This window comes from Schistocerca piceifrons, chromosome 7, assembly GCF_021461385.2.
Source record: "Schistocerca piceifrons isolate TAMUIC-IGC-003096 chromosome 7, iqSchPice1.1, whole genome shotgun sequence".
Lineage (NCBI taxonomy): Eukaryota > Metazoa > Arthropoda > Insecta > Orthoptera > Acrididae > Schistocerca > Schistocerca piceifrons.
This window is the reverse complement of record NC_060144.1, coordinates 283,085,628-283,105,041: the sequence shown is the minus strand read 5'-3', so window position 1 is coordinate 283,105,041 and position 19,414 is coordinate 283,085,628. Positions and strand designations below refer to the sequence as shown.

At 38.2% G+C, this 19,414-nt stretch overlaps 1 protein-coding gene across 2 annotated transcripts in view; it reads right to left on the bottom strand.

The window, feature by feature from the left end:
* Nucleotides 1–19,414, bottom strand: part of LOC124804643 (ribosomal RNA-processing protein 8) — a 94,479-nt gene that overhangs the window by 74,576 nt on the left and 489 nt on the right. For both annotated transcript variants that reach the window (XM_047264863.1, XM_047264862.1), the window contains exon 2: nucleotides 12,384–13,102. In XM_047264863.1, the coding sequence (XP_047120819.1) occupies nucleotides 12,384–13,102 (719 nt within the window). The remainder of the gene's footprint in view (nucleotides 1–12,383; nucleotides 13,103–19,414) is intronic.

Sequence of the window (19,414 nt, the reverse complement as noted above, 5' to 3'; positions counted from 1 at the left end):
AAAGAGTATTTGGAGAATTAAATCGATTTATAAGAACTAATCAACACCATAGGTGGATTAAATTAATTGAAGATTTCGAAAAGATGTACAACGAATTATCCCATATGTCAACTGGGTATTCACCAAATAAAATTCTATTTAATAAACAAGACAGTGATAATTGGCTTGGTAATTTACAACGCATGCAAAGTGAATCAAATATCGTGGTGAAATTATAAAAAAAGTATACTTGAACTTACAACATAAAGCAAGTATTCAAAAATGTCAATTTGACAAAAAGATAAGCTTAAGAGTTAATTATAAGGTTGGTGATACTGTTCTACTGAAGAATCATCCCAAATCTTCAAAGATAAGAAAATTAAATCGAAGATGGAGCAGTTTGTATAAAGGACCATACAGGATTGTTAAGATACCACATGAAGGAAGCTACCTGTTAGAAGATGAAGAAACCAAGAGGATAAAAGGGGTGTACCCTCATACAGAATTAAAGAAATATTTTAGTTAATTGAAGGTTTAGATTGTAAGTATGCAAACTAGGAGCAGTTACAAAGCAGGGTGTTACAACAATATTTGTGAATTTATTTTTTATATAGAATTAGTGGACAATGAATTAGTTTTAAATATTTCTTGCAAAAAACAAGTTCTATTTACTTAAGTCATTAAGAAAGATTATGAGCTATGAGTTCTTAACTATAACTATTTTGTGTTCATTGAATATTTTATTAAGTAAAACAATTAAGTGGATATTATTATGTTAATAATTGATGTTATAATATTTTTATGCTAACATGCCTCTACATGCTTTACTGAATGATTAAATGATGATGGCGTCCTCTTGGGTAAAATATTCCGGAGCTAAAATAGTCTCCCATTCGGCTCTCCAGGCAGGGACTACTCAAGAGGATGTCGTTATCAGGAGAAAGAAAACTGGCATTCTACGGATCGGAGCATGGAATGTCAGATCCCTTAATCGGGCAGGAAGGATAGAAAATTTAAAAAGGAAAATGGATAGGTTAAAGTTTGATGTAGTGGGAATTAGTGAAGTTCGGTGGCAGGAGGAACAAGACTTTTGGTCAGGTGAATACAGGGTTATAAATACAATATCAAATAGGGGTAATACAGGAATAGGTTTAATAATTAATAAAAAAAATAGGAGTGCAGGTAAGCTATTACAAACAACATAGTGAACACATTATTGTGGCCGAGATAGACACGAAGCCAATGCCTACTAAAGTAGTACAAGTTTATATGCCAACTATCTCTGTAGATGACGATGAATTGATGAAATGTATGATGAGATAAAAGAAATTATTCAGGTAGTGAAGGGAGACGAAAATTTAATAGTCATGGGTGACTGGAACTCGATAGTAGGAAAAGGAAGAGAAGGAAACGTAGTAGGTGAATATGGATTGGGGCTAAGAAATGAAAGAGGAAGCCGCCTGGTAGAATTTTGCACAGAGCATAACTTAATTATAGCTAACACTTGGTTAAAGAATCATGAAAGAAGGTTGTATACATGGAAGAACTCTGGAGATACTAGAAGGTTTCAGATAGATCATATAATGGTAAGACAGAGATTTAGGAACCAGATTTTAAACTGTAAGACATTGCCAGGGGTAGATGTGGACTCTGACCATAATCTATTGGTTATGAACTGTAGATTAAAACTGAAGAAACTGCAAAAAGGTGGGCATTTAAGGAGATGGGACCAGGATAAACTGAAAGAACCAGAGGTTGTACAGAGTTTCAGGGAAAGCATAAGGGAACAATTGACATGAATGGAGGAAAGAAATACAGTAGAAGAAGAATGGGTAACTTTGAAGAATGAAATAGTGAAGGCAGGAGAGCATTGAGTAGGTAAAAAGACGAGGGCTAGTAGAAATCCTTGGGTAACAGAAGAGATACTGAATTTAATTGATGAAGAGAAAATATAAAAATGCAGTAAGTGAAGTAGGGAAAAAGAAATACAAACGTCTCAAAAATGAGATCGACAGGAAGTGCAAAATGGCTAAGCAGGGATGGCTAGACGCAAATGTAATGGTTTAGAGGCTTATCTCACGAGGGATAAGATAGATACTGCCTACAGGGAAATTAAAGGGACCTTTGGAGAAAAGAGAACCACTTGTATGAATATCAAGAGCTCAGATGGAAACCCAGTTCTAAGCAAAGAAGGGAAAGCAGAAAGGTGGAAGGAGTATATAGAGGGTCTATACAAGGGCGATGCACTTGAGGGCAATATTATGGAAATGGAAGAGGAGGTAGATGAAGAAGAAATGGGAGATATGACACTGAGTGAAGAGTTTGACAGAGCACTGAAAAACCTAAGTCGAAACAAGGCCCCAAGAGTAGACAACATTCTGTTAGAACTACTGACAGCCTTGGGAGAGCCAGTCCTGACAAAACTCTACCATCTGGTTAGCAAGATGTATGAGACAGTCAAATTCGCTCAGACTTCAAGAAGAATATAATAATTCCAATCTCAAAGAAAGCAGGTACTGACAGATATAAAAATTACTGAACTATCAGTTCAATAAATCACGGCTGCAAAATACTAACGCGAATTCTTTACAAACAAATGGAAAACTGGTAGAAGCCAACCTCGGGGAAGATCTGTTTGGATTCCGTAGAAATGTTGGAACACGTGAGGCAATACTGACCCTACGACTTATCTTAGAAGAAAGATTAAGGAAAGGCAAATCTACGTTTCTAGCATTTGTGGACTTAGAGAAAGTTTTTGACAATGTTAACTGGAATATTCTCTTTCAAAATCTGAAGGTGGCAGGGGTAAAATACAGGGAGCGAAAAGCTATTTACAATTTGTACAGAAACCAGATGTCAGTTATAAGAGTCGAGGGACATCAAAGGGAAGCAGTGGTTGGGGAGGGTTGTAGCCTCTCCCCGATGTTATTCAATCTGTATATTGAGCAAGCAGTGAAGGAAACAAAAGAAAAATTCGGAGTAGGTATTAAAATCCACGGAGAAGAAACAAAAACTTTGAGGTTCGCCAATGTCATTGTAATTCTGTCGGAGACAACAAAGGTCTTGGAAGAGCAGTTGAACGGAATGGACAGTGTCTTGGAAGGAGGATATAAGATGAACATCAACAAAAGCAAAACGAGGATAATGGAATGTAGTCGAATTAAGTCGGGTGATGCTGAGGCAATTAAATTAGGAAATGAGACACTTAAAGTAGTAAATGAGTTTTACTATTTGGGGAGCAAAATATCTGATGATGGTCGAAGTAGAGAGGATATAAAATGTAGACTGGCAATGGCAAGGAAAGTGTTTCTGAAGAAGAGAAATTTGTTAACATCGAGTATAGATTTAAATGTAAGGAAGTCGTTTCTGAAAGTATTTGTATGGAGTGTAGCCATTTGTGGAAGTGAAACATGGACGATAAATAGTTTAGACAAGAAGAGAATAGAAACTTTCAAAATGTGGTGCTACAGAAGAATGCTGAAGATTACATGGGTAGAGCACATAACTAACAAGGAGGTATTGAACAGAATTGGGGAGAAGAGGAGTTGGTGGCACAACTTGACTAGAAGAAGGGATCGCTTGGTAGGACATGTTCTGAGGCATCAAGGGATCTCCAATTTAGTAGTGGAGGGCAGTGTGAAGGGTAAAAATCATAGAGGGAGACCAAGAGATGAATACACTAAGAAGATTCAGAAGGATGTAGGCTACAGTAGGTACTGGGAAATTAAGAAGCTTGCACAAGATAGAGTAGCATGGAGAGCTGCATCAAACCAGTCTCAGGGCTGAAGACCACAACAACAACAACAACAACAACAACAACAACATGCCTCTACATATTGTTTGACAAATGAGGCATCAGTTTAAAATTAGCATGCGGGCACAATGAAAAATCTTACCATGATCATTCGGGAATAGGAGAATTTATTTGAACAAAATCACTTATTTTGAGGAAGGAGAAGATGAGAGACAAATAAGGATGAACAGGAAGTAAATGATCGAACCAGTAAGACTTGAAAACAGGAAAAAACTAACTAATAACAATAGAACGGTACAGGTGTGAGCAATGTTGTATGTGTTTATAAACAGATAGTACAAGTGAGAAAGTGAATATAGATTAATTAGACTTACCACTAACATTATTAATTAAATGAAGAGACAATGTGCAATGATGAACATTCAGAACTGCGATAACGGTATGTGATTTCATGTTATGTAACGAAAAGAGGAGTGATCTAAATGTTTCAGCATACTCAACAGTGGTGATGCAGACTATCTCAGGATAGATTGTGCTGAGGTGTTAGTACAGTCTACCGGGAGTGCAGCCACTGGACAACGAGAATAACCAGAGGACCATGCATAATCGGATCCTACTAGCTGCTATATACGATCCGATGCTGTTGCAGCTTTGCCATGGTTGATAGAGGAGAAGGCACTGGCCTTGAACCGGGCCATGTTTGCAACTTTGCATGGTCTAGTGCAGGTGCAGCGACATTGTGGCAAAGTGCCGAAAATACAGTGAAATGAAATGATGAAATATTTGAGAGACATGAACCCTAAGTTCTAATGAATGTACAAGAAACAATGTAATGATTCGAATTTTTGGTATGTGTATGTCAGTATGCCAATAATAAACAAGGACCTTACCTGGTAAGGGACACTGAAGTGGGAAGTCACGTACCCCACTTCATCATCGGGGGAGGGGGGGCATGTGTAACACCCCAATTATAGAACCCATAATGAACACCCTTTTGTTGCAAAAAGAAATAGAAAAATCAGTCATCCCGACAGTGAGTACAGCTACTGACAACAAAACTTACACTCTTGACAGTTTCATTAACAAGAATGTTATGTAAATACTAATACTTATCATGAAGAAAGGACTGAATGAAAGAATACCATATGAAACAAAACAGAAACTTTAAAGAAAGACATCAAAAAATTATTATTTATGAAGGTTAATTCGCAAAAATTCGAAGTAGGTATTAAAATCCATGGAGAAGAAATAAAAACTTTGAGGTTCGCTGATGACATTGTAATTCTATCAGAGACAGCAAAGGACTTGGAAGAGCAGTTGAGTGGAATGGACAGTGTCTTGAAAGGAGGATATAAGATGAACATCAACAAAAGCAAAATGAGGATAATGGAATGTAGTCGAATTAAGTCGGTTGATGCTGAGGGAATTACATTGGGAAATGAGACACTTAAAGTAGTAAAGGAGTTTTGCTATTTGGGGAGCAAAATAACTGATGATGGTTGAAGTAGAAAAGATATAAAATGTAGACTGGCAATGGCAAGGAAAGCGTTTCTGAAGAAGAGAAATTTGTTAACATCGAGTATAGATTTAAGTGTCAGGAAGTCGTTTCTCAAAGTATTTGTATGGAGTGTAGCCTTGTATGGAAGTGAAACATGGATGATAAATAGTTTGGACAAGAAGAGAATAGAAGCTTTCGAAATGTTATAACTAATGAGGAGGTACTGAATAGAATTGGGGAGAAGAGGAGTTTGTGGCATAGCTTGACAAAAAGAAGGGACCAGTTAGTAGGACATGTTCTGAGGCATCAAGGGATCACAAATTTAGCATTGGAGGGCAGCATGGAGGGTAAAAATCGTAGAGGGAGACCAAGAGATGAATACACTAAGCAGATTCAGAAGGATGTAGGTTGCAGTAAGTACTGGGAGATGAAGAAGCTTGCACAGGATAGGGTAGCATGGAGAGCTGCATCAAACCAGTCTCAGGACTGAAGACCACAACAGCAACATGAAGGTTAAATCCCAGACCATAAATTGACCAAAGATGACATTTATCCTAGAAGAGAGTTACAGCCGTATTGAGCAGTAAATTCGCTATGACTACAATGTAACTTGGCAATGGAGATTTTACTTCACTTCTCTCTTGTACTCTTGCAATAGTAGTACGCATGTTAAGCGCTACTAGATTGTTTTAAAACTGTTATTAAGTTTAAACGTTTTACGGTTGGAAGTATTAGTCAGAAGTCAGACTAAAGTAAAATCATCTTTACCATTTAGACAGATAATGGGGTACTTGATATAAGTGACAGAAAAATAACTCGTGTGATTGCTGATTTGTGATGGGACTTAGCATTCATGATACTTAATAGTCAAAAACATCAAAGGACACAAAGAGACTGATCGTTGACATAAACTCAATTATTAGACCTGAATAGGCGACAGATAAACATAGGCAATAGGTAAGTGCAATCACTAAGAACTTACAATTGCACTGTGTTTTCAGAAGCTTTCGTCAAAGTCAGAATTGCTGATGCTAACATACGCAATTCGCCGAGTGAAAAATTGGTGCGTGTGTGTGTGCACTCAGTGTATGGAAAAATAATTACGAAGAAAAATAAACTGTAATTCAACTTTAATTCTTCGTGTTGCATACATCATTTAACGGGCATTTAAAGTGTATTTGTAGAATTAACTGATTCTTCAGATAACATAAAAGTGAAAAGTGATTTAGTGACAATTTAACTTTAAACAACAATAAGTTTACACTGAAATACAATGCATTCTGAACATTGCTCAAGGGTATGTTATCTCTGGAATTATGTCGTGTAGTTGTTGAATATGCGATGTAGTGACGCCTTGACGACAGAATAATAATTAACACCTCAATACCCTCACAAAAATCATGATGTGACATCAGCTTGGGTGATGGATTGATGATTCAAGACATTATATTTGCAACATTTGAATACCCGTTCTCAAACCGGGCGTAAGAACTACAGTCAGCAAGTTCACATAAACTGAAAAGTCTATCATGAACACCCAAAGGACTTTTGGTTATCATTTCAGGTAAAGGAAGTCATCGTGTGATTGAGTGGTTGCAGTCACTATATTTATAAGTGGAGAAGATCGATAGGCATCGAACACCATTGCTTTAATTACAAGCAAGGGCAGCGCACACACTCCGGTGGGCTGCTCCATCGAGACGTTGATATCAATTTTCAGAGACAATATCTGAAAAATAACCAAACCGCTCGAGGAGTTTGTTTTTATAATAGTTGCAGATTGGTGTTGTCATGATTGACGGACATCATTCCATGTCATGTCGACTGGGACAACCATCACCATTGAGCTGAGACACAACGAGACGTCACATAAATTAAGTGAGGTGATTTTTGACAATATGCATTAGAAAGCGGCAAGGAGGCTAGCATCTTGTGTTGTATATCAGAAGGAATGTGCAGCAAATAGTACAGTGCAGGGGAATATGCACAATGTAGAACCAAGTGTACCCCTGAAATTATGTGCAACCAATCTTTCTGGCCCCTTCCTGACATATAATGGAGGATGTACCACTGTTTTATGGCAATTGACAGTGTTTTGTGAAAATTGACAGTTTTAGAAAGTATGTAAAACTATATCCAATAAAGTGGTGGCAGAAAAACAAAAAAGAAAGAAAAAAAGAAAAGAAAAAAAAGAAAAGAAAAAAAGAATGGTAGGTTGTAATTAGACAAGCTTTCAGAGCCAAGGGTTACTTCTCCAGGCAGAAGTGTTGAAGGGGAAGGAAGGGGGTGAAGGAAATGGACTGGAGAGGTCTAGGAAAATGGATAGATTTAGGGAAAGTCAACCAGAACTGTGGGTCAGGGGAGACTTACCACATGGGATGAGAAGGAAAGATTGATTGATGGGTTCTGCAGCGTACGAGATTTGAAAACCTGAGAGCTTAAAAGTGGAAGAAAGGGGAGTATGTGGGTCAGATATTACTGCTTACACATCATGAATTAGTTAATAAGAGTGAAAAGCTATGTGCATTGTAGGTAACAGAGGTGGCAGGCGGCGGTGAAAAATAGATGGATAAGACAATGAAAGAGGTAAAAAACTACAATGGAGTGAAGAAACGAATAGTTACTGTGAAGAAATGGTGAGCGGAAGAAATTATTCTGGATTAAGGCCAGGTGGGTGGCGAGAACCAAGGATAAGTTGAAGCGCTAGTTCCTACCTGTGGTGTTCTGAGAAACTGGTGCCTGGGTGAAGAATCCAGATTGTGTGTGGGGTGAAACAGGCACCGATGTCACGATTGTCATGTTTTAGAGGATTCTCTGGAACAGGATATTGTGTGTTGCCAGTATTCAGCCTCTGCCTATGCCGATTCATCTTAATTGACAATTTGGTGGCAGTCAGGTTGGTGTAAAAGGACGAGCAGTGTTTACATAACAGTTGGTATATGACATGTCGTTTCACAGGTGGCTCTCCTTTTGATAGTATATGCTTTGCCAATTACAGGGCTGCTATAGGCAGTGGTAGGAGGGTGCATAGGGCAAGTCTTGCAGCAGGGATGGTCACAGGGGTAGGAGCCATGGGGTAGGGAGACAGGTGCAGAAGGAGCATAGGGTCTGACAAGCCTATTGTGGAGATTGGGAGGGCAACAAAAAGCTATTCTAGGTGTGGTGGGCAAAATTTCACAGAGAATGGATGTCATTTCTATCCAGTTACATTATTCTGTCAAAAGCTTATCTAGAAAAGAACAGTATTCACCATATAAGGGTCTCTGTGTACTTTCTCAGTGTATATGAGCGAGATGGTTATGCGTGATTTACACAGACTGTGTAGAGCTTATTGAGCCAGGAAGCATTCAACTTGGGCCAAACACATCCAAAACTTTGAAGAAGTCCTCAAGAACCTTAAACACAATGCAACAGGCTTTGCCCCTTGTGAACTACTGTTTAACCAGGAACCCCAAAACATCCTTTTAAACACAGTCGATTCTCCAGTCCTACCTGAGAGCTCTACAGATGAAAAGAAAGCACAGGCTACAGCAAACATACATACAAGAAGTTTGAACAGAAAAAATGGCATGACGCAAAATCTGCCCCCACTAGTTTTAACACTGGTGAACTGATGTTAGTCAAAACAAAAGAAAAATCTAAAAAAATTTCAGCAGGAGCATAGAAGATTATGTATGTTTATCAAGGATCATTTAATATATTAGGTAAGCCTCAGGCAAATGCACACCGATTGGAATATCCAAAAAGTACGTGAGAACTAGGTCTGCAAAACATTGTAGATCTGAAGCCTTTCAAAACTGACAGTAGGTAGATTCTGTAGGGTGTCTGCCACTCTTTGGCATATACAAAGGTTGGTGTACCATGCGGTCTCAGCTGGATGAAACTATTTCCCTTTCAAGTTTCATTCTCTTCTTCTGTTCTACCTATAGCAAATAAGGGATGTAGGTCTTCATATTGTACATATGCTATTAGTTTGTAATACCTTCCTAGTAAGTAAGAATGATTCCTGAAAATGACTATACCCGAATGATGACTTGTAGCAGAATATGAGGGGTAGTTTGCAATAGTAAATTCTAAATGTTAAAATAACATTGCGTAACTTATGAGCACCAATGATAGAAAAATAATGGCTAAAGTAAAAAAGAAATAATAATAATAATAGTAATAATAATAAATAAGATCTACAAAAAGAATTAGTGACAACACAATAACGATAATTTGAATTAAGATAAGTAATTGAAGCTGAAAATTCATAAAATCTGAAAGAACAGGCTCTGCGTAAAATAATGATTTTCATGTTGGAAGTAAAGTTGTCTGTATGTAAGAGAGATTAATAATAAAGTGCCAACAGAGGCAAGCCAAAGCATTTTGATATTATTAAAGGAGATGTGTGAAAGTGTTACGATCACACCAAAAATATGTACAAATACTAAGGTAAGTAGGCTGATGAATATAAAAGGGAGAAAGAAGCATTCAAATACAGTAATAGGAAAGTTAAACATGAAATGAAAATAGGGAGAAAAAGAATTAATTAACCAGTGGACCAACACATAAGATAAAATGGTGGAAAATTGGTGAGCAATTCTGTCATGTGTCTAAAAAGGGTTGAGAAATGCATAGTCTTGGTTAAGGCACTGGCCAATTAACAGATAAATTTTGACACATACAGGCAACAATGCAAATAAGGAATGTGTTAAGAAATGTATGTCGTAGAGTATTGGTATGTTAAAACAAAAACAACTTTTTAATTATGTGTGTAATAAAGCACGCTGCTAAGCAAATGACTTCTTGGCCCATATGAAGACAGAGCTTACAAAGGTTACTTGATTTTCTAAGTAACGCAACATCTGTGGTAATGAAGTAAATTGCAGACTAGCCCAAAATGTGACTATTTTAAAAAACCTATTTCGAAATGCGACTATTTTAAAAAAACTATTTTGAACACAATACCTAAGGTTTATTGTTTTAAAAAATTGCAAAGTTCATGGTTCAAGCTTAATAATGAAGTAAATAGTAAAATTGAGCTATAGAAATGTTGCAATTTTATGAAGCAGATTTTTTACAAAAAATTGTAGCCCCTAAATATTAGACTCAAAAAGCTGAAAATCTGTAGTTTCACATGCAAACATTACATATGTGACACCAATAAGCTACCTCTAGGAGTTTTCAAGTTATTTACTAACAACAAAATTTGGAACAAAAATGTCCTTATTCATGGTAGACTAAGAATCAAGTTTCAAGAGTGTATTGTAAACAACAGTGGTACAAGGAATCTTAAAAAGGCAGTTCAGAGGTCATTTTCTACTGTTGGTTTTGTTCTAAAAATTCTAGCCAGCAAAGTTTAAATGGAGTTGAGCTAAAACTTTTTCAGTAACTAAAGCAAACTTAACACTATTTATACAAAAATTAATAAGATTGTAAATTGTTAAATGACATGTCTGAGAATGGGGCCATTTAGATACTGCTCCCTGTGTCTACGGCGGTTGATAGCAGATGTTCCGTTTGGCGCTCCGCCAGGCCCCTATATAAATACAACTAGAGAAGCAGACACTTCGCACTGAGATATCAAACTGTCCATGTCAGTCAAATACCCATGTGTATTGTGCCTCAAATGATGTTAGAGCTGGGCAGACTTTAATACATTTTTGGTAAAAGAAGGATGTGAACTCATGAGGACTGTACTGTTCTTGATTGCTTAGATTTCATAGAAATAACTGTTTGTGTGCCACCCGTAACGCTGCTAAAACCGCACAGCAAATAGCGAGATTATTTTCCACTTTTAAGACGAGCAATTAACTTTTGGTGATTAAAAGTCAGGGCGATGCACCATTTTACTTTGAACTTCCCATAGAGGTCACCTCTGAACTGTTAATAGTGCTGTTTCTGATAGGGATACTAGTTACTGTACTAAGACACATTTTGTATGTGTGAACTTTTATAGAATACATCAATCAGTTAAAACTCAAAACTTTTATTTATATTTATATTTCTATTTCCTGGTCCTGCTGAATAAATGTGAAGTATGAACATTTTTTTCTGTCAGCACAAAGAGTAATATGGATTTGCAGACTGGAAGTTATGGCCAGTATGTTATCCATTGCTTTCTGGTTGGCCACAAAAATAGTTTTCTGGCTCTTTTTGATGGCAAAGGTAGGTGGAAAGCATGCACAGACAATTTAAGAGTCTTTTTGTAACAATGTAACGAAGTAACAAGCATTTGATTATTACCCATCCCACACTGCGTCTCTGCAGTAAGGTGAGCTGGGCTTTACTCATAAAGCTGTTTTATCAAAACAACAGCAATAGCGCTGCTGCTCTTAGCAAGTATTGCTGCATTAAAGGAATATTGCGAGGGGTCCTTCTGCACCAGGCTTGAAGGACTTGATTCAGAAGTGTGAATTAACTGGCGATTTGGGAACTGCTCCTGGAAGAAGAAGCCAATAACCAACTGCTAAACATTCCATGGTTCACCATTTGGAAAATGCTGTGAATGACTATGAAATCATATCCAGGCTGTTGTGATGCAGATGGTCATTACACTGATCAACAGCTGCAACCTGGAATGTAAATATGGTATGCAATTAACAAATGTTTCCCTCTCATATGGAAATGAGAATGTTTCTTTCTCTTCTACATGTCCTTACAAATGCTTCCACAAAGTTTCATTGTCCTACATCTGTGCATTTTTTGTGGAGGCCCTCTCATGTAGTGAAAGTTTAATTATAACCAGCCCATAATATAACTGTTAACCTTTGGAGTGACCAGCTGCCATTTTGTTTTTGTTTTTGTTTCTATGCTGATTGTTGCAACTGTGTCTATAGTTATTTGGCAGCTGTGAAACAAAGATCTTCATCACAGCACTGACCCGCTACATTAAGGAAACCACAGACAACTTAGACAGGATGACTGGACATGGATTTGAATTCCAATACTCCCAAATGTGAATCTAGTTTGATATCTGCTGTACCACCTCACTTGGTGTAAGATTCTTGTAGAAAGTAGTGTGGTAACGAAGAACAACTCAGAAACTACTGCAAAAGAGAGGACAGCCAGATCGATTCTTAAATCTATCACACAGTAATCACCTTGTTTGTAAAGGAAATTTCAATTCTATTTGTAAAGTGAGATCTTAATAAAAAGAATTAAACATACCTAAAATGTGATGCTTTAAGTCTATTCATCATTTTTTCCCTCAGAGAATTGGCTGGGGTTTGTGTGGGCGTTATGTTGATAGGAGATGAAGCATGTTTTTTCAGATATTGTTTTAATTGCTTAATTTTGTATGGTGACTGTGATTTCATGGTTACAGCTGCATGTTGTGAATTTTCTTCTTTTAGATTTTTGGGTTTGGGTGCATTCTTTTCTGTGTAGCCAATGTCAAAATCAACTGAGACTCTGTGATTTTTTTCACTGCTAGGAAGCATATCTGTTTCATTACAAATTTGTTTGGAAACACTGTGAACATCTTTACATTTTTTATGGATTTTCTTCTGTAATGAATAACTTTTTGATTTTTCTGACAGTCCAAGAGATATATTTTTCTTTCTTTTTCTCTTCCTTGTTTTTTGACATGTGGATTGGTCTTTTTCATCTACACTGATTTTTTCATTGCTGGTAACTCTTGCTGAGTCATCAGACAGATTGTTCAGTACATCCAGTTTAATTTTCTTCGGCAAACTCTTCTCTTTTGCTAATAACTTCCTTTTGTTCTTACGACTATCTTTGGGCTTAATATATAAAGAACTAGTGCCACTGTAATCAGTTGTTGGGTTTACCCTAACAAATCTCCCAGCTGATGCTGCTGCTCCCAGAAATGAATCAGATTGCTTGTTTTTACATTTGTTTCTTTTTTTCTTCTTGGCAGGGTCATTCTGTAAGGAAATACACCATTGATTTATTTTATGTCTTATGGAACTAACTAGAAAAACATCATGAGATTATACTAAGACTGTTGGAGTATGTCAATATGTTACTTTAGATGAAACAACAGAATGCATTCATAGGAAGAGTAATAACTTGTACAATAATGAATCAGCACATTATATAAAAAATCCTTTAATTGCAAACATGGGAAAAATGAGGATGGAATAATGACAGTATTATGAAAAGGATAGATTGCTGCTTGCGTATAGAGGAGATGCTGAATTGTGGGCAGGCAAAAAAAAAAAAAAAAAAAAAACTGCTATGCATTTGAGAATTTAGCCAAAAGGCCTTCTAAAGTAGAAAACACTCGCACATCCACACAAGCACAAGTCACACACACATTCCATTGTCTCTGGCCACTGAGGCCACTGCATACAGCAATTTGCTTGATAAGAGAAGCAATCTGGAGGTGGGGTTATTGAGGAGACTGGAGCCAAGAGGCGGAGGTACAACAGGTTAGAGATGGGGGAAGGTAAAGTGCTTCTTGGGGGAGCATGTAGGGATGTGGTGGAGACAGGGTAGGGCTGCTAGGTGCAGTCCTGAGGTTTTTGGAGGGCGGACGGAAAAGGAAAAAAAGACTAATGTGTGTGTTGGTTGAATAGAAGGCTGTATAGTGCTGCAGAGGGAGCAGGGAAGGGGTATGTGAGTGAAGGGCTGGCACTAGTGAAGGCTGAGCCAGAGGGGCTATGGGAATGTAGGATATGTTGCAGGGAGTGTTCATAGGCCCACCTATACAGGTTCAGAAAAGATGGTGTTGGTAGGAAGGATACAAAAGGCACAGGTTGAGAAGGAGTCATTCAAGTGAAGCACTTTGTGTTGGGCAGCATGTTCAGCAACTGCATGGTACAGCTGCCTCCTGGCCACAGTTTGTCAGTGGCCATTTTTGTGGACAGATGTCTTGTTGGTTGTCACACCCACATAGAATGCAGCACAGTTGTTGCAGCTTAAATAGTAGATCACATGACACCTTTCACACACAGCCCTGTCTTTCATGGGATAGGTGATGCCTGTGACCGGACTGGAGTAGGTGGTAGTAGGAGGACATACAGAACAGGTCTTGCATCTAGGTCTGTTATATGAATATGAGACATGAGGGAAAGTGTTGGGAGCAGGAGTGAAGTAGGGATGAACATAGGTAATGCATAGGTTGAGTGGGTGGCAGAATATTACTGTGGGAGACATGGAAAGGATAGTGGGTAGGATATGCCTCATTTTAGGGCACAATGAGAGGTAGTTGAGGCTCTGGTGGGGAATATGATTCAGTTTCTCCAGTCCTGGGTGACACTGTGTGACTGGAGGATAGAGCTACTCCTAGATCTTTAAACTGATCATGTCTCCTGCCTCAGTATTGCATATTTCTGTCTTATTTTTCAAACGTTCTTGTGTTATTTGAGCTTGTTGAACTTTGACCTACCAACCTCACCCCTTCTTCTTCTTCTTCTTCTTCCCTTATTCCAACATGCACATACTAACACCACTGTCCCCTCTCTTCACACATATCCACCTACTGGCCTGTATTCTACATAATCATATTTTTATTAATTTTTCTTTTTGATCTCATTGTATTTTCATATCAATTTTACTATTTTTATCTTTTCACTATCAGCCCTACTCCCTCAGGTTTGACCTCCTTTCCCTATACTTCATCTGTTCTGTCCTTTTTGCTGACCTATTTTTACATACCCTGTACATTTTTACAGAGGGTTCACCACTGTGGTTTTGAACCACAGGGACTACCTGGCAGAGGGACTCTGACAGCTGTCATATTCGTCCACCTACAAACCATTGAGAGACTCTCAGCTCTTGGGGACCAATAGCTTCAACCTATTACCTGTAACTTATCATCCTATATTAACGACACAAACCATTTCCTCCATCGAATCTCCACAGTTCCTGTTCCTTTACTATATGGCAACTTGTGCATCATTGCTGATGGCACCTCCCTCTACACTAACACCCCTAATGCTCATGGCCTTGTCATTACTGAACAGTAATCTTACCCAATGCCCAACTGACTCTAAATCTACAATCTCCTTCCTGTTTACCATGACCACCTATAACCTCACCCACAATTACTTCACCTGTGAAGGCGTCACCTACAAACAAATCCATGATAAAGCAATGGGCACCCACATGGCACCATCTTATGACAGTCTATTCATGGCTGTCTACACGAACTTTCCCTAACCATCCAGAATCCCAAAGCCCTCATCTCATTCATATTCACTGATGACATCTTCGTAGTCTGGACGGACGGTGAGGTTAACCTACTCACACTCCTCCACTCTTCCCCATTTGCTTCACTTAATTCTCCTCAACCCAACAAAGCCACCTTCCCTGATGTTGTCCTCTACTTCAAGGATGGCTACATCAGTTCCTCTGTCTACATTAAACCTACCAGCCACCAACTACATGTCCGCTTCGGCAGCTGCTATCCATTCCATACCAAGAAGTCCCTTCCACACAGCCTAGACCCCATGGTTGTCGCACCTGTAGTGACGAGCAGTCCCTCTCCAAACATGCAGTTCTTTGAGTTGCCATAGCTAATCAAATGTCACGCAAACATTGAATTTGTGGAGAGCATAATGTGAAAGACACAAAACAACAACTCTGGAGGAACACTATTTAATAGAGTGACTCACAAGCTTGCATACGTGGGTGATATTGATTTGTTATCCAGGAGGAAACAGGACCTGGAAGAAAAGCATGAAAAAGTAGAAAAATATGGTGTAGTGATGGGGCTGACCATTAATCCGTCAAAGATCAAGTATATGTTAACATCTAGGAAAATATATAGTGAAGGAGAAAGACGCATGACTTCGAAAGGAAAAGAATATGATTGCAATGAGAGCTTTAAATATCTTGTGTCACTGTTAACTGAGAATAATGATTTGAGAGAAGAAATACATGCAAGGATTGCAGCTGGTAACAGGGGCTACTTGGCACTGATAAAGTGTTTATAGCAAGGAGCCTTAGTAGGAACTGAAGCTGACTGTGTATCGTACAGTAGTTAGACCTGTGGTGACATATGGTTCAGAGACCTGTACTATGACACAAAATGATGAGGAGTTGTTGCTGAGATGGGAAAGGAAGATACTTAGGAAAATCTACGGGACAGTCAATGATAGGGGTTTTTGGAGAATCAGAAATAATAAGGATATCAGAGAGTTGTAAAACAAATGAGATATCATGACAGAAATAAAGAGCAATATACTAAGTTGGTTGGGAAATGTAGAAAGAATGGGGGAGAACAGCACAATTAAGAAAGTTTTCGAAGGAAAACCCAGTGGACATCATACAAGGGGCAGACCACGGACCAGATGGCTAGAAAGTGTGGAGGAGGACTTGAGAAGATGGGAGTTAGAAGATGGAGAGCCAAGGCAGCCAGCAGAGAAGAACGGGCAGAGATTGTCTGGGAGGCCAAGTCCTTACAAGGCTGTAGCGCCAAGGAGTAAGTAAGTAAGTAAGTAAGTAACATTGAAATGTGCATCTGCGCCAACTCCTGGCTTGTCTTGCCCATTAAACAACACCATTTGCACTGCTACTGTAGCAGTGTGCTGTTTACAGTGTCAGTTCAAAAAGTTTAAAACAACTGATCAGGCCCCGACTGTGAAGTACGGTCAGTGATGCAGTTTTTAACAGCAAGGAACATTGCAGCAGCAGACATTCATTGATAGATGAATGAGGTGTACCACCCCAATGCGATGACTGACAGCAAAATGTGTAAGTGGGTGAGAGCTTTAAGGACAGATGGGAAAATTTCCATTATGAAACACGATCAAGCTGACTGTCAGTGATCTCAGAAAATTTAGTCAAAGAGGTGGTCAACCAGATTTGTGGAAACTGACGATTCACAATTTCAACCTTAGCATTGGAATTTCTGAATGTGGGTAGAGCAATGTGGCACAAAATTGTCTCTGAATAGTTGCAATTTCATAAATTCTGTACATGTTGGGTTCCCAGGTTGCTTACTGAGAAACACAAAATGGAAAGAATGGCTTGTGGTCTGGATCAATTTTTTGAGAACATTATCACAAGGGAGATGAGATGTGTGTTCCTCACATGACCTCATCATTTAAACATCAGTCAATGGAATGGTCTCACATGACAACACCAGTGAAAGTCACGGCCAAGTATAATCTCAGCACAAAAGGTTATGACAACCATGTTTTGGGATAGACACAGAGTCTTCTTGGTCGTGTTTATGCAGCAAGGGACAGCAATAAACCCAGTTGCTTACTGTACTATCCTGACTAATCTTCAATGTGCAACACAGAAAAAGGGATGTGGCCTCCTGATGCCTGGAGTTTTGTTGCTGCATGATAATACCAAACCCCATTCTACTCTTCACGCCAAAAATATAATCAGATATTTTTGATGGGAACAGGCTGTCCATCCAACATACAGTCCAGACTTGAAGCTAAGCAATTTTCACTTGTTCCACTGCCTAAAGGTGCATCTCAGCAGCAAGTGCTTCACAACAAACGATGAGGTTAAAGAAGCAGTTAAAGACTGGTTATCCTCAAAGGTGCCAGATTTGTATGACTTAGGGATACGAAAGCTTGTAGAATGTTATGACAACTGTTTAAACAACGCAGTAACTATGCAGAAAAATAGAGAAACATGTACGGAATTAAATAAAAACAGGTTTTTGATAAAAACTGTAATGTTTTATGTCTTTATGAAGTCTGATCTTATTTTCCAAATAACCCTCATACTTCCTACCTATAAATTATCAGTACTACAAACTTGCGTGTTTCTTTATCCACTACGGTGGCACAGAATTTAAAGAGCTATTCATCACCATATTCATTAATCTTATGGTCCGAGACCTAATTCCTGATACTGATTTGTAGCCATTCCACCTTACAGAATTATGACATTAGTGTATATTCTTCAAGATGAATCTGTTCAACTTCAATGATTTCCATCTGAAGTTGTGATATGGACAAGAAATCTGCCGACATTTTATTTATTCTGTATGGATACTAAACATTCACCCTATTTTGCAGCGAGTCCTACAATCTTTTGATGAAAGAGGATAAAAACATTTTCTTTAAAACATAACATTATCCAAGTTTCAGTAGTATAATTTGCCAATAGTATCTTCAACTGTAACAATATTTATTCTGCAGCTCTGTCTTCCGGATAAATTTGCTCTCTAGAAGAGGCCTAGGGATTACAAAGTAAATCACTGGGAAAGTATGGTTAGGCTGCTGTTTTGGTCAGACTGGATGCTTCTGGTATTTAGTCATGCAAGTAGCCTTTTACCAAAAGCAATGACATGCAAAACATCCTGCGTATGATGTGAACATGTGTGAACACCCCTCTTCCCTGAGTAGTTTTCCACATTCTGCTTTAACACACTCGACTCAATCACTCAAAGAGGCAAAGAGGGACACGACCTTCGCATTAGTCTGAGGAGCATTCACAGCTATATAACTGACACCATAAAAACAAAAAATAATAATTACAGTTGTTATTTATCATTATCAGAGCAAATAGGTCAAGTCTTGACATATGAATGAATCAAAATTTTAAAAACTGAAATTTCTGATATTTTCCACATTTCATGTGTTCAAAAAGATATGATATTCCTTTCTTTAAATCTGATGAGCTGTAGTTTTTGTGCACAGAACCAGAACATTTACTTACATTTGGTGCGCTACAATGGGTGACTATTACGCCTATCCCCTCCCTCTAGTAGTTTATTCTGTTACAGAGATTGACTGTGTGGTGAGATAATGTATCCCAAAGAAAGTTTTTCTAATGTGATGTTTCACATGAATTAGATTTCAAGGCAGGCAGTCCAATAGGTTGCATTAAAAAGCATGACTCAAATATAGGCCTACTATTTTCTATTTTCCTTATAACAACTATCAACAGCCAGCTATTTCTACTTCCTATGATTCTTGTGGCAGATAACTAGGCTCTGTTTCTGGATCATAATAATAATCAATAACAACACTACCCCACTAGGTCTATGATTATATTAATTTTGATATCCATTTCACTCTGAACACATGACCTGTTAATTGACAATTAGGTTAGCATCCCCCTGATTGAGCTCCCCACAAACAAGTTCAGGCAGCATACTGTATGCATACCATGTCAGTTACAAGTGGCTCATCAAATACCTACATAAGACAAGCGAAGTGTTTGAGCAACCTGATAAGTGGCTGTCGTCTCATTGATATTTTCCTCATTCTTTTTCTTTAATGCACTGCGATTTCATCAAATCGCGTTTCTTTTATTAATAT